The 15,368-nt window shown below is 35.5% G+C and overlaps 3 protein-coding genes across 8 annotated transcripts; 1 reads left to right on the forward strand and 2 right to left on the reverse strand.

Annotated features, from left to right (window-relative positions):
* The first annotated feature begins 1,114 nt into the window (after nucleotides 1-1,114).
* On the forward strand, nucleotides 1,115-3,704 carry LOC108224355 (ATP synthase subunit delta', mitochondrial). The gene is made up of 2 exons (XM_017398934.2): nucleotides 1,115-1,528; nucleotides 3,184-3,704. The coding sequence occupies exons 1-2, from the start codon at nucleotides 1,271-1,273 to the stop codon at nucleotides 3,526-3,528; spliced, it is 603 nt and encodes a 200-aa protein (XP_017254423.1). The 5' UTR covers nucleotides 1,115-1,270; the 3' UTR covers nucleotides 3,529-3,704.
* Nucleotides 3,705-6,199: 2,495 nt separating this feature from the next.
* Nucleotides 6,200-10,423, reverse strand: LOC108192768 (uncharacterized). Its single transcript, XM_017359248.2, has 5 exons — nucleotides 9,976-10,423; nucleotides 8,791-8,876; nucleotides 7,813-8,118; nucleotides 7,624-7,707; nucleotides 6,200-6,997 (listed from the first exon to the last, which is right to left on the reverse strand). Exons 1-5 carry the CDS (start codon nucleotides 10,378-10,380, stop codon nucleotides 6,406-6,408), a joined length of 1,473 nt encoding a protein of 490 aa, XP_017214737.1. The 5' UTR covers nucleotides 10,381-10,423; the 3' UTR covers nucleotides 6,200-6,405.
* A 1,082-nt stretch (nucleotides 10,424-11,505) lies between these two features.
* LOC108228188 (protein kinase PVPK-1) lies at nucleotides 11,506-15,087 on the reverse strand. Of its 6 annotated transcripts, none has more exons than XM_017403705.2 (4): nucleotides 14,943-15,060; nucleotides 14,717-14,795; nucleotides 12,957-14,153; nucleotides 11,506-12,581 (listed from the first exon to the last, which is right to left on the reverse strand). In XM_017403705.2, exons 3-4 carry the CDS (start codon nucleotides 14,096-14,098, stop codon nucleotides 11,738-11,740), a joined length of 1,986 nt encoding a protein of 661 aa, XP_017259194.1. In that variant the 5' UTR covers nucleotides 14,099-14,153; nucleotides 14,717-14,795; nucleotides 14,943-15,060; the 3' UTR covers nucleotides 11,506-11,737. The 6 variants fall into 6 exon arrangements, with proteins under 6 accessions (XP_017259194.1, XP_017259198.1, XP_017259196.1 ...); XM_017403709.2 differs by having other exon boundaries at nucleotides 14,754-14,795; nucleotides 14,943-15,054; XM_017403707.2 differs by having other exon boundaries at nucleotides 14,977-15,046.
* Between the last annotated feature and the right edge of the window lie 281 nt (nucleotides 15,088-15,368).

Here is a 15,368-nt window from a genome sequence, read left to right on the forward strand (position 1 = left end):
TGTGCGGATTCTTGATAAAATGTCGCAGAGTTGATAGGATTTAAGCACAATACTTCAAAATCCCATTGATTTTGATGGGATTTCAAAAAACTTAAAATACACTGAAAAATGCCACAAAATCCATCATTTTATGAAATGCAACAAAATCCATCAGCATTTGAATACCATCAGATTTTAATGGATTTTAAAAAATCTCAATTGAATAATCAGATTTTAAAGCATAATTTAAAATCTCAATTGAATACCATCAGATTTTGTAGCATAATTTGAAATCCCAATTGAATACCTCAAGATTTTAATGGATTTCAAACAATCCCAATCGAATACCCTTGGATTTCATGAATGCAAAAAAATGCTTTAAAATCCCAATCCAATACACCTCTCTAAATCAAAATTTTGTTTTGATTTTCGATTTTCCATGATTCAGATCCAATTTTAAATGGAAAATAAAATAAAATCTAAGTACGATATCATCTATGATGATTCAACATCATACCCCCTCACGCGTTTACGTTGGTATGGACATGTTCGGCGTAAATGTAACTTTCCCCGAAGAAGGAGATGAATTAAGAAAATCAATTGAAAAGGCAAAAACAATCAAAGAACTAGCAATCAAACGAAAAGATTTGGGGGTTTTCACCGGAAAACCGATGGAACCCCCGTTCGGGATGAAAATAGGGAGGCGGCTAGAAAGAAGAGAGAAAAAAGAAAGCCAACAAGGTGTTGGTGTGGTGGTAAAACTCTTGTAGCCCCTTGCGCGAGTTTGGGAGTTTGACTCCCACGTGTGCGTGAGTAATCAATTAGCAAAAAAAAAAAGATAAAAAAAACTAGGGTTTAGTATAAATAGTCTCTATTAGTGATCGGAGAATTATATAATGACGTCGTTCAAATATAAATTTATTAAACCTATTTTATATGAAAGATAGATGATAAATTAACCATAGATAAAATAATTATATTATTTAAAAAATTTAGAAGACCAAATATAGTTGAACGAATATGATGAAAATAATATTTTCCACTAGAACACCAAAACTATGTTTTTTAATAAATTAAGTAAAACTACTTTCCCGTAACCTAAAAAAATACTTGCAATAACTTCCAAATATTATTAGAAACTCAGTAAACACAGCAAAAACAGAAGATATCGCGAATATAATCTCCCACCAGTATAAAACAGAAGAAGCCCCCTCTCGCCCCCATTCCACACACACATTTGGATCCGACTAGCAAGAGTCAAGCCAACCCAATCTCCCTATCTTCTCCGACCATGTTTCGCTACGCCACCGCTCGTCTCCTGGCCCGATCCGCGCCGTCCGGGGCTCGCCGATTCGCCACCGATCTGGAAGCATCGCCGCCCACAGACGCCGCTTTTGTGGAAGCTTGGAAGAAAGTGGTGCCTAATATTGACCCACCTAAGACCCCTTTGGCTTATATGAAGGCTAGGCCTGCTACACCCACTTCGATTCCTTCCAAGCTTACTGTTAATTTCGTGCTTCCTTATGCTTCTGAATTAGCCAACAAAGAGGTATAATTTGTGTGTATTTGTGTGCTTGTGTGTATAGATTTGAGGACCCTTTTGTCATTTTTGTGGTTTGCGAGCTGAGTTTTGGATGGTCGAATTGGTTTTATTCGGGTTGACCCGTTTAAGTATGTGATGACCCGTTTTGTTATGTCTGTGTGCAATTGATGAGGTCTGTAATGTTTTGTGAGGGGGTTTTTGGGTGGTGAATTGGGATATGTGAATTTGTGATTTTTCAATCCGATAGAGCATTTGATGACCCGGTTTATGGTTGGTTATATTTTGATTGATTGTCAGTAGTTTTATTATTTATGAACAAAAGACTTGATGTTTTGATTTAGGAAGGATGAACTAGATAGGTTTTATTATGTCGAAATGACAGATGAATTTTAAGATTTGTGTTTGAATGTTTTTTTAATTAGGTTGTATGCCTTTGTGATTATTTAGGTGACCTTTTAGAACTCTGGATGACCCATTTTTTGGTTTCTTATGTTTATGATTGGTTGATTGAAGTAGTGTTTTGATTTTATGCCGGTTGTGATTTATGCCAGTGTATGTTTATAGGCATGCAGGTTTTGTATTATTTGGGGTAATCCCGTGATAAATTCCTTTAATTCTTTTAAATATATTTTATACTTGTTACTATTATTTTAGGTTTGCAATTTGTAAGTAAATTACAAGGTAAGATCAGTAACTTAGCTAGAAAACTTCTGAGCAACTTCTTTATATGTATTTGTTTCCGGTTATGAATGGTGCTGTACAGTTTTGCAACATCATCGTACCGCATTCAGTTCCTTTGAAACCCATCCCAGCGGATTAGAAATGCCTCCAGACAATGTTATAATTCATAACAAACTCATCACTCACTCTCGTGGCAAAAAATAATTTCCTTTGATATAATTTGATGGAATTTGTAGTTCAGATACTTGTTTGTACATATTTTTCCTATCAATACGTGGCTAAGGGATTTGATTCCCAGTTCAGTCTCTATGTCTGGTAATGACCAAATGTTGTGTTAACCTATATATTTATTATTCCTGAAAAGCAAAATGGTCTTAGCACACGCAAACCTAGACTCATGCACACAAAGTGATGGACATGCTGGGTCACTTAAAGCATTGATGTTTGTCCTTGTATATTTGACAAGTCTACACTGGGAGCAGTCTACAGGGAAAAAGATCTATAACTCAAGACTTGCTGGGGTGGACTAAGTGCTTTGTGATTCGATTGTTTTATACTCCCTCCGTCCCATTTTACATGTCCCATTTGAAAAAATACTCATCGTAAGAAACTGTTAGTTGAGTTATTAATTTCCTCGTCTTTCCTTGATAATTGCACTTAATTAAATAATGTTTTGTGTATATGTATATTAGTCAAATATTGGAAATTGTACTCCAAGACCATTTTAAGGAAAACCATTAAAAAATTGCTTTATAAAGATAGAGGGACAAGTATTTTGGGACAAACTTTTGTCCAAAAGGGACATGTAAAATGGGACGGAGTATGTAGCTTATTATCATGCTCCTTTGACATAGGAACGTTGATTGTTTGGACAATTGGCTTTCTTCATTCTAGCTGTTGAGTTCCTTGGAATTAAGCGAACACTAGTTATAAATTCCATGCTTGCTATTTATGCAAATTTTGATGTATTGGCTTTACAGGTTGATATGGTCATAGTGCCTGCAACAACTGGACAGATGGGTATTCTTCCTGGACATGTACCAACAATTGCAGAGCTCAAACCTGGTCTCATGTCAGTGCATGAAGGAACTGATGTGAAGAAGTATTTTGTAAGCAGTGGCTTTGCTTTCATCCACGCAAACTCTTATGCAGATATAGTTGCAATTGAGGCAGTCCCAGTTGATCGAATCGACGCAAACCAGGTACAGAAGGGCTTGGCAGAGTTCACACAGAAATTGAGTTCAGCAACAACTGATTTGGAGAAAGCTGAAGCTCAAATTGGAGTGGATGTGCATAGTGCCCTCAATTCTGCTCTTTCAGGCTAGTGTGTCACATTTCTATGATTCTTGTTCCAATAATTGTCTCTTTTCTGTTGCTTTTGACATGTCCTCGTGGCAATTAGATATTTAAATGAGAGCACTTGTTTTAAGAGTTTTTATACTGGCTTGTGTCTTTTGAATGTGAAATTAATTAATAAGTCAAGACTTGAAATGTTGGTTCATTCTTTTTAAGCTTGATCTTTTTCTAATTTGTAAGCTCAAGAGCTTGGACCCAATGACAAAGCTCCACAATGAAACCCAGCATCAAATTTATTGCTCTCCATTATCTCTTGTGCTGTTTATAGTTACTTAACATAATGGCAATCAGGGTGGTATATGTTCTAGATGGTGTGTGCCTGTGTGGGATGTAAAATTTCTAACACAAAACACATGTATCAATCTTACACAATGTTCTAGTTGGTGGATCGAGCAGAAACGACAGTGAATTCCTTAAATTACACTGTATTTTTGAATAGTATAAGCTAACTTTTAATTTATCCAAATTTGATTGTGATGACCGACCTAGGAGATCTGAGGCAGGACCAGGACAGTCAAACATAGCAGCATATATAGGCTATGAGTTGGAAATTAACTAATAAACAATAGTAAATCCCTTAAACTACACTGTAATTTTGTATAGTATAAGCTAAGCTAAACTTTTAATCTAACCAAATTTTATAGAAACAATATCTAGGAGATCCGAGGCAGGTCCAGGTCAGTTGAACATAGCAGCATATATAGGCTTTGAGTTGGAATTTAACCATACTTCAGCAGATGGGAGTTGCCCGGATATGGCATGATTTTTCAACTTGTATCTGCAAGTTCCTTGTAAAAACAATTTCTCGCCATACTAAGTTTATGGCTGTCTTTTGGCCCGAGTCTAATTGATCTCTGTTACGGTATATGGATTTAGCCCTGTTAAGTTTTGCCGCTTGGGTTGTCTGCTTAAACAAGCCGTTTCCTGAGAAGTTTGAATCCAGCTCAGAGTTTTAAGGCTTGGTGAGCTCAATTCTGTTCACAGTTAGCCTGGAAGACATAAACTGTCCTTCAATTATTAGATAAGATGAGTCGATTTGAGAGTAAGCTTGAAGTTTGGCTAATCTTTTTTTTAGTTTTCTTATGACTGCTATTGAGTTGGAGGTTTTTCTGTTTGGGTGATCTTTGAATATTTACTTATGGCTCCAAGGTTGAAGATGATTTAGTATTATGACAAGTTGGAAGCGAAAATTTAAGTTTGGATATGCTTGGGTAATTTAGTAATATTGACATGGTACAATTTATGAAAAATGAATCTGATAGATGGTCAATTTGAATGATGATATATACTTGTATAACTTGAAATTTTGAAAAATAAAATAAGGAGTTGAAAAGTATCTTGTATACTTGTTCAAGTTGTTGAAGTTTATTTAGCTTAAAACACTTTGATTTAGGCCGTTTAAGTTTAGCTTTTGCACTTCAATTTAAGGTTTAAGCTTACTTGTTACAGAAACATTGTTCGGGGTTCTGTTTGCATTTTTCATTTTTTATTTTTTTTATGTAAGATTGTACTTTTTGTCTGAAAATAAGTAACTTCATTTTAAAAGAAAAAAAATATTTAAAACATGTTTACTAATTTCTAAGAGAAATGTAAACATATATCCTTTTCTAATATATTTTGTTTTAGAAAAATAAAATAAAATTACATGTTTTCATTAGACCAACTACTTAAAAGAAATTAACTTGAAAGATCAAAATCGCTTAATATACATAGTTTTAACTTGTTGTAACTTAGAAGTACACTTCTAAAAGTTCCTAGACAGACTCTTACCCAGGTCTGGTTTGTACTCCTTTTCATGTTTTTGGAAGGTGACTAGTACATGTTTTAACATATTCGGACTTGTGCCAACACACATTGAAGCTGTTTGAACTTCTCAATAGATCCCTTTGAGGTCAATATCATTATCTTCAACGAATATCTTTTACTATATGATCAATATAAACATCTGTGATAAAATTAAAGTGATCAAGAAGAAAATACAGTGAAGCAGTAACAAACTAGCAATGTTTAATGTTTATAATCATGCAAATCATGTATGCATGACCTGGATCAAAGTGTAAGATTCTTTCGATGTCTTTCTTTAACACCTTAAAATCCTAGATAAGCTGATTATTAACATATTAAACTGGTTATTAATACAATATTGTGACCTTAAAATCTTAGAGAAGCTTCGGTTAGGAGAGGACTTGAATTTTGCTTCCTGATTTTCCATTGTATTTGATGGGATATAACTCATTCTTGTTATTCCTTACTGATTGACCAATACCGCAAAAGAGCATTAACATACCCAGTTTACCTCGTGATCTCAAAAATCAAATTATCATTTTGAGTTTTGTTTCTACTCATCACATTGTATAGGCAGCCTAAATAACTGAGCATCAGGGTCACTTAAGTATTTTAGGTATCTCAAGTTAGAAAATAAAGAGGACCTGGGTTGGTATGATCCTCACAAACACAAACTAAAGATGAAACCCTGCTTGAGGATACAGCAAGAATGGTGCCATTTGGGTGCAGCACGCACACATTCCAGCTGCTTTCATTTAAATTGCTGGATACTTGGGCAAAACCACCCATCATGATTTTAAATTTTTAATAATAGATTATACTCTAATCTTTTAACGCAAGAAAACCCAGCTGATGTGCATAAAAGTACTACAAATACTATGATTATTCTGTATTAAAATGTGAGATTTAAATGTTCATTCTCACAAAGTATGGTGAACATGTTCACTGCTATTCTGCCACGGGATGCATGGTTTCGAATGTTTCCGGGTATTATTATACCTCTACAAAAACGGAGGGTATCACAGCCACGATCAAACAGAGTTGATGTTAAGGATCCCACTTCACCTTGACCTTCTATATAAGCTATAAACTACACCAGCAGTCGCCACTGCTCCAACAACACCAGCAGCTGCATAAACTTCATGCTGCTCCCACTTTCCTGCCCAACTTCTGAGTCTTCCCAGTGGCTTCTTGACTTCTTTCTCCAGAACTTCATTGCTACCTGATGAGTTCCCATTGGTACTTTGGCAACAGCTGGTCTTTGTTTTCTGCAAAGGCAGCTCTTCATCAGCGGTTTGCTCTCTGCAACATGAGATCCTGTCATCACCTTGGCAACAGCTTTGAGCAGTAGGTTTCTCCTCTTGGCTGCTTTCTCGAGGCTGAGGCTCCTTCTTAGCTTCATTTCCATTAGGAAGCTTCTGCTCATCAACTTTTTCAGCTTCTTTCTCAAAATCATTCTTCATGTCGTTTTCATTTGAGAGCTTCTGTTCTCCAATACTTTCAGCTTCTTTCTCAATATCATTCTTCAGCTCATTTGCATTTGAGAACTTCTGTTCATCAACATTTTCGGCTTCTTTCTCAGTATCATTTCCATTCGGAAGCTTCAGTTCATCAACTTTTTCAGCTTCTTTGACGTTTCCCCCCATTTGGCCCCTATTATTGGAGCATATTATCAAATGTCATTAAATCTTCTTCAAGGTTTTCAGAAGTACCATTAATATATTAGTTACAAATTTAATACCCAAGAAGCAAACAAGACTGACAGTTGTACACACACATCTAGAGGGCATGAGGATGCAGATACGCATTGCACAAGATATAAGTGCAAGCTATAATAGAGGGTGAGGGTCCAGTCAGAATGTTAAAAACACAAGTAACATATCATGGTAGACAAGGTGATATAAATTATAGTATATATAAACCAGAAAAAAGAAAAGAAAATTGAAGTGCTGTAGTAGTACTTTATTGTTAGCTTGTCACTTTCAAGTAATTAATGTTTTACGCATAACGGCTAAATGGCATAAACATGCAAGAAATCTGCTCAAGAACTCGTATAGACTGTCACCTCTCATTAATAAATTTACTTTTGTTCACAAGTAAAATAACCATCAAAGTCATCAATACATGCTAAGACTATTAAAACAGATAAACAATAGAAGTAGCACTACATCTCGTCTTAGTTTTAAAAGGAATAAACAAGCAAAATATCACAAGAAACGAGAAGTTAAAAAACAGTACATAAAAGGACAAGCAAACTAAAGAAATGGAAAGAAACAAACCTCCAAATCCTTTCAATTATCTCACCCTTCCCTATATGTTGATCTAGCAGTTCAGGCACATCATCTGGGGCAACATAACCATACCTTTAAGAAAGATTAGATATTAGGACCATCACAACCAACAAAGTTAGAAAGTTCAGACATTAAAAGTTGGAACGAACTAAAAGATAAATACATATAAATCATTACCAATGACCAGAGACTTTCCCCTCTGAATCCTCACTGAAGATTATCAAGTTTCCAGCATACTTATGTCCCCCAATATGTGAGCAAGCACTCACCATAACCTGATTCTTCAATCCTTTAAGTTTAATCTCCTCTATAAACTTCTCTATTAAAGCTGGTCCGCACACACCACACCTTCTGTCTCTACTGTTATGAGCACATATAAACACATGGGAACCTGCCAACACCTCTTGTACTCCAGCAGTCCATGGCTTGCCATTCACAAGCACGTCCTCCACAAAAGATTCTACTCCTGTCTCTGTCAAGCCCCTAAAATCATAGAATTACAAAAATGAATTAGTCGAACAGACAAGCAACATAAATAATCCATCACCACTTTTGTTCAGTCTTTCTTACACTGCAGATCATGAAAATTTTAAGAATAAGAAAGTGTAATGATATATGAGGGGAGGGGGCGACTGTTAATGACTAAGGCTTGGTTTGTTTCCAGCTACGTAAATCATGGATTCCGAGAATAGTTCCTATGGACCTATATGGAATACCATGTCTGATACTATGAATTTAAAGTTCAGCAAAGGAACATCAAGTTCTCATGTTTTCGTAGTCCCCCAAAACACAGGAAATTACAGAGACATCCATGGTCACCACAAGTTTACATAGTTTATTTAATTGTTAGAAAATCCAACTTACCAAAAATTAACTGCATAAATTCTAATGACATAGAACTGAACTAAACACGAGTGCTTTATGTTCCCGGAACTGTAAAGTTATTGAAACAAACAGGCCCCTTATATTTGATCATAATATACAAAATAACACCATAATTCCCAAATACAGATTATGCAAAAATTCACATCCATCATTACATAATCAAATAATAGTATAATACTCCTATATATAAGTTATAACCAAACATATACTTCTAACTGTATTTTACAAACTAGCCCATAAATGATACAAATAAGATAATCGAAAACATACCTGTATTTGATCATATCCGGGAAAATCAAAACATCCCCGTCCACCAGCTCTGTTCCATCACGTCCTTCACATACAGTTATCCGAGTCTACAAATAACATCACAATAAAATCAAATCATTATATTACACACACCAAACGAAAAACACACAGTATTTCATCACATACATCCATAGTAGAGCATTAATTATTAATTAAAGAGGAATGCTAGGTGCCCCAAAAAATTTCCCTTCCTTAAATGACATGGCACCGACGTATGTCTGGCTTAATTTGTGGACACATGTGTATGCAAGCGGCTCCGATAATATTACTAGGAAAGTTACCGATGACATGTCAGTGGGAAAAGTTTTGAGGCAACTTTCGTGGTCTCTAACATTTTCCTTTACTAAAAACAGAAAATCATATATATAATCAATTCAATCAGCTAGCGAGACTAATTAGTTCCCACCTTGAGTTGAAATCAAATCAATTACATTACACACACTAGACAACACACAATGAACAAACAGTATTTCATGAAATCATATAACACACTAATACAAAAGTATTAAATCTTATAATCACATATCATCCGCGCTGACCTTTTAACATCGTTTTTTTCGAGCTTTACACAAAATAGTAAAAAAAAACACAGTATACACTACAAAATACACTAGGACGAGACTATATAATCAACTCAATCAGCTAGTGTGACTAATTAGTTCTCACCATGAGTTCAAATCAAATCAATTACATTACACGCACTAGACGACAAAAAAATAAAGTATTTCACTAGAAACACAAAGTCGCATATATAGCTAATTCAATCGACCAGCATAACTAATTAGCTCTAATCTTGTCCTTAAACCAAACCTATCAATACACACACATATAAATAACAAATCACAGTTAGATGAGAGGATTAAATAGTATAATTGGCTCTAATCTCGACTTTAAATCAAATCAATTAACATCATATGCACAAAACAATATAAAACACAAAATACACTACAAATCACACTAATACAAGAGCATCAAATCATATGATTACATATCATTCGCTCAAATTTTTTAACATCATTTTTCGAGCTTTGAACTAAATAAATTAATATTACACACACAGAACAACAACAAAAAACACAGTGTACACTATAAATTACACTAACAAGAAACTATTAAATCATAAAATTACATAAAATAATCTCTCACCTTGACTTGAACATCATTTTTTCTCGCTTTGTAAGTCTCAGCGAGGAGCTTAGGGAGCGGATCTGCGTCGGAAGTTTCGATACGAGCAGGCCAAGCATCATAAGTCCTGTAACAGAGAAACACGTGGCGATCGTACGGCGGCTGCACGGTGCCGGAGAGATTGGCGGAGTGCATCTCCGGGCGTTCGAATCCGAAACTGACGGAGTCCTCGCCGTCGAGAACGGCGACGGAGGAGAAGGTCTCGGCGGTGATATCGGCCATAGCGAGAGAGAAAGAGAGAGATCGTTGACGAGAGAGATGAGGTGTGTTTGGATAGATAAGAAGTGATAAAAAACTGGTAGTGAATTGTTTAGCTTTTACAAGTGCGAGTTTGTTATGGGGAATAAATAGAGCTGATAGAAACATACATACATGTAGGAGGTGTTGTGTAATTTGTTTCGTGTAGAAAAAGATACTACTAGTGGTTGCGACTTGTGTATATGTATTGCGTTGAACTTTGGAATTGGACTTCTTCACAGTGATGGCGTGGGGAAAAATAATTGCACTTTTTTATGAGTGTATGTAACTAATAAATTAATGGATTTACGATTTAGAGGCGATAAGTTTGAGATAAAAAGTCTACTTTCCAAATTAATTAGACACAATCATAGGTATAATAAAGAGTAAAGTGCATTTTGTGCACATGCATTTTTAGCAAGACATCACTTGCAATAATGCACTTCTAAAACTATCATATGCAATATCATAATTCATAATTCGATACAATTTATGCAATCATGTCTATAATTCTTAACGTTATTAACAAAAAAGAGGTATTTGTGTAATTTCACTTCTGTAATGATTCTTTTGTGCTTTCTTTTGCTATTTAACGAAACTGCAACCCCTCCAAATCATTATACAGCCTCATGCGTCCCTAATTTTCTCTCAGGTATCTCATATGCTAGCTGTAAAATTAGGGTTATAGTTTCGTTAAATGACAAAAAGAAGCACAAAAAAACCGTTACAGAGGTGAAATCATACAAAATATACCTTTATCTATTAACGGTGTTAAGAATTATATACGGGACTACATAAATTGTATCGATTTATGAACAATGCAATATGATATTGCATTTGATGGTTTAAGAAGTGCAGTATTACAAGTGGTATCTCGCTTAAAGTGCAGGTACATAAAATACACTTTATTCTATAATAAATGTTAATTATTTTATCACGCCAATTTATTAAGCTGTTGTAATATATTTTGAGAATTAATTTTACTTCAAAAAGTAAATGTATTAGGATTGAAGTTAATTTTTTTTGATAACTTTACTTATTCATAAAGTATTGATCTGAATATTTTAAGAACATTGTGACCTTGAATTGTACCGATTGGTAATTTCAAAATTAAAAGAAAAGGAAAAATATAATAATTGGTCGCCTTTCATTACTAGTCAATCTGGCAAGGCATTAGGTAACCATAACTGTTCTCGGTCCACTAATTCCCTCAAATAGTTGGCCTGAGAGCCCATTTTGGTATCTGATCCTCTCTTCAACCAATCTATTTCCTCATTCTCCACAAGAATGATTACAAATTCCAACAACAATTCCTGTGCGTTTAAAATTCATATTTCCACTCCTTTTTAGTGAAAATGGACCACTTACAATTTTCTTACTGAAACAACAATTAATTTGTGTTCCTTTAAAAGCTTAAGAAAGAAAGGGACCTACAAGAAGACAATCCATAAGAAAAGAAAACTGACTTAAAACCATAGTCCTCAACTCAAAAGAAATCAATTTCTAAATAGCTACCAGAACCAGAAGGCTTCATATCAACACCTGCTACATTCTCAACTTTAGGTGATTTTGGTACCTCGATTGGATATGGCTTTGGTACATCTGGTGGACTCGCACAGCGGATAAGCGCCCAGTTTACACTCTGGAAAAATGGATGCTGCTTGATTTCAGTGGCTCCGCGTCTGTATGCAAGGCGATGCTGTGGCTCTTTGACAAGTAATCCTCTGATCAGGTCTCTCGCAGCAAAACTAACGCTAGGTGAATCGGGGAACTTCAGGGGCTGTCCAACCACGTTAAACAGAGTGGCTCGGTTACCTGCTCCTTTGAAAGGTGTCCTACCAAACAGGAGTTCATACAAAAATATCCCAAAAGTCCACCAATCCACAGCACTGCCGTGTCCTTCACCTTTGATAATTTCAGGAGCTAGATACTCGTGGGTACCTACAAAAGACATAGACCGAGCACTTGTGGGTTCAGCAATGAGCTCAGGAAGGAGGCTTACTTGATTATATATTTCACCCTTGGCTTTTTGTTTTTTATCTTTCTTTGGCTTGCCAAGAAAGCGAGGTCCAAAACATGTAGGTTGGATGCAAGATGGCTGTATTACACAAGATGGCTCGATACAATATGCAGAGTTCTTAGGTTCAGAGATAGAATTTGAGGATCTGACCAGGGTTGGGCTCACTGCACATCTAAGCGAGAGATCAAAATCTGAAAGCATAATGTGCCCGTCTTCCCTCACCAGTACATTTTCTGGTTTAAGGTCTCTGTATATTATCCCCAGCATGTGCAAGTACTCCATAGCGAGGAGCACCTCTGCCACATAAAACCTGTAAACTTCAAAGGAGTTAATAGGCTGGAAAAATATACTCAAATTCTTAAAACTAGACATCTACAAGATCATTTATATACAAAGTAGATTTGAGTATATAAAGTACACTTGCAGACTTGGTTAATGTCACACGTGCCTTTCATATGCACCAAAATATGAAGCTTATTACATGTGTTGTGATATGTAAACTATCTTTGACTTTGTTTTCTTAAATTTTTATTATTAGTAAAATTCATAAAGAGGTAATAAATGAAGAACGTTTTCTTGTAACTTTTTAAATTTAAAATTTGGTAAATTTTGTCCTGCAGGTGGATTAGTCCAATCATGAATCACCAAATAGCAAGTATACCAACAGTTGCAAGAAATTCCTAACCTGGCAGCATGCTCTGAGAAATATTTCCCAGGTTGTTTTTGCCGGAGTGCATGCAAATCTCCACCTGGGCAGAATTCCATCACCAGGAAAGAGAAGTTTTCTGTCTCAAAGTGTGAATACAAAGTGGGAAGAAATGGATGATCCAGAGACTGCAAAATTTCTCTTTCTGTCTGAGCTCTCAATAACTTTTTTCGACCGGCTAAATTTCCTTTATCCATGACTTTGATGGCAAAATAACTTTTTGTGCCAATTAGCTCCGCCAGTTGAACACTCCCTATATCTCCACAGCCCAATTTCTTAAACATTCTAAAGTGATGTAAACCCAAATTCCCATCACGGGACCTGATGGCTTGAATTGCTTCCCATCTCGAATCATTGGCCTTGTGGGGCTTGTACATGGCGCTACTAAAACTACTGGAGCTACTCTCTTCACTAATATCACTGCCAGTGCTACCTCTGTAGATGCTAGTCTTCCTGCTCTCAACAAAATCACCAGTGACGCTAATATCACCACTTTCAATGGATTTCTCTACGCTGCTGGTGCATTCACTAACTTCTGTGTTCGTGAAGCTCTGTTTAGCTTCTATAAACTGTGCGGCAGAATAGAAGCTGTTTTGGGGACTTGGGCAATTATTGATGCCTGACTGAGAAGGTACTTGGTCATTTAAATACCCAGTGGCTCCTTTAGCTCCTATAACAGGAATCGCAGTTTCCGCAAAGCTTATTGAGTTAAAATCTTCAGAATCATCAATATATTGCTTAATACAAGGCATTGCTTCTACAGCAGAAACCTGTTTATGTAAATTTACTTTCTCCATTCGATCAAGTTCTTCATCAAAATGCAAAACTTCTGACTTGCCCTTATTTGATCTGTTTAGTTGCTGCGACAAGTCAGGCAGCATTTCCGTCTGCATTGTATTGCGGGTTGTCTTGTAAGATTGCTTTGAACTAGTCATAGACTCTGACGATGTATGGGTTGTCTTTACCCGATGATCAACACCAGTCACATAGGCTGCAGATAAGGAACTTTCATGTCGAGAGTGTTTTGCAGAATAAGGATGAGGGAGTCGATTTCCTGAGAGAGAAGAAGGCTTGTAGCTCACTGAAGGCAGAGAATTAACTCCCTCGACAAGGGACTCCATTGGTCAATCCAGATGAACCACTCCCTAGCTAAATCCTACTGGAGCAAAACGAATCCTGCCAAAAAATCATAAGTAGCTGAATAAGTACCCAAATTTCAAAATTAATAAATTCGCTATCAACCATTAAAGTAACAAATTGCTTCCATAAGTTGTTAATTTAACAAAAAAATATCAAAAACACATTATAGACAACACTAAGAACTAAGAAGTAAGAACAACTGATCTAAGTCAAGAAACTACCAAAACACCACTGAAAAACAATCAAATCATAATCCACAGTTAAACCCACTCACAAAAGCAAAAACAATTGCCCACGGTACAATGATAGAAAATACTGCTCTCCCAAATAACAGATCCCAAACAAAAAATTACCAAGTAAACCACACAGTTGACTTCAAATAACAGTATAGTCTCATAAAAACCAAGAAAACACTTAAAACAATATCAACAAAGAGGGTATTTCCACAAATCAATTAACAAGAAGAATGATCAACTCAAATACTGACATCAAAAATTCCAAGCCCCAATTTCTTTTCTCATTGCGACATTTTATCAAACATATGGCAGGCAACAAAGAAAAACACAAATAAATCAAAATACAGCAATGATTCAAGTTACCTGACAAGACTATACAAATAATGAAGCAATCTCTTACTTGGGTTTGACCATAATTTGCTAGCTTCTGAATTTTCGAGATCTAAGTTCAACAAGAAAAATGAAAACAAAAAAAATCTTCAAGCAAAAAGAGCAATAATCTTGAAAAGAAACGAAAAGAGAGTTGTGAGAAATTCAGAGGCAAAGCATAAGTGTGTGAAAAGTGTGCAAGTAGAGTCGTATATATTACAGAAATGCCGTCTCTACATCATTGGGTTTTTCACCTGTCTTTGTAATTTCTTCTTGTTTTCTCAAATGATGGTAGTTTATGTTTTCTACTGCTTGGATTCAAATTTACCTCATTAATGGAGTTTTCGGTTTATTTTGTGAGGAGCGCTTCCATCACGTTTTATTTATGAGGCAGTAATTATTTAAGTATTTTCCTAAATTTTATCCTATGATGGGATTTATCGTATTTATTCAGCAAAAAAGGTTAAAAATTGGACGGGGATCAATTTCGTAAAGTACTCATGGATAAGGTGAGAATTGAGAACTCTCTTTTTTATATCTCACGAATTCGAATATCGTGTTTAATAGTAATAAAATAAAATTATAATGTTAATGTTTTAATTTTAAGAGAGAATTCAAATATATATTTCCGACTAATATATTCATT

The sequence above is a fragment of the Daucus carota genome, chromosome 6 (genome assembly GCF_001625215.2).
Source record: "Daucus carota subsp. sativus chromosome 6, DH1 v3.0, whole genome shotgun sequence".
Lineage (NCBI taxonomy): Eukaryota > Viridiplantae > Streptophyta > Magnoliopsida > Apiales > Apiaceae > Daucus > Daucus carota.

Coding starts and splice junctions, on each gene's coding strand:
- LOC108228188 (XM_017403710.2), bottom strand. CDS start 14,098: ATGGAGTCCCTTGTCGAGGGAGTTAATTCTCTGCCTTCAGTGAGCTAC. Junction 12,582..12,956: donor TTCTCAGAGCATGCTGCCAG/GTTAGGAATTTC, acceptor TGAAGTTTACAG/GTTTTATGTGGCAGAGGTGC.
- LOC108192768 (XM_017359248.2), bottom strand. CDS start 10,380: ATGTTTCTATCAGCTCTATTTATTCCCCATAACAAACTCGCACTTGTA. Junction 8,877..9,975: donor AAAATGATGTTCAAGTCAAG/GTGAGAGATTAT, acceptor TGTTATTTGTAG/ACTCGGATAACTGTATGTGA. Junction 7,708..7,812: donor GGGAAAGTCTCTGGTCATTG/GTAATGATTTAT, acceptor TCTTTCTTAAAG/GTATGGTTATGTTGCCCCAG.
- LOC108224355 (XM_017398934.2), top strand. CDS start 1,271: ATGTTTCGCTACGCCACCGCTCGTCTCCTGGCCCGATCCGCGCCGTCC. Junction 1,529..3,183: donor CTGAATTAGCCAACAAAGAG/GTATAATTTGTG, acceptor TTGGCTTTACAG/GTTGATATGGTCATAGTGCC.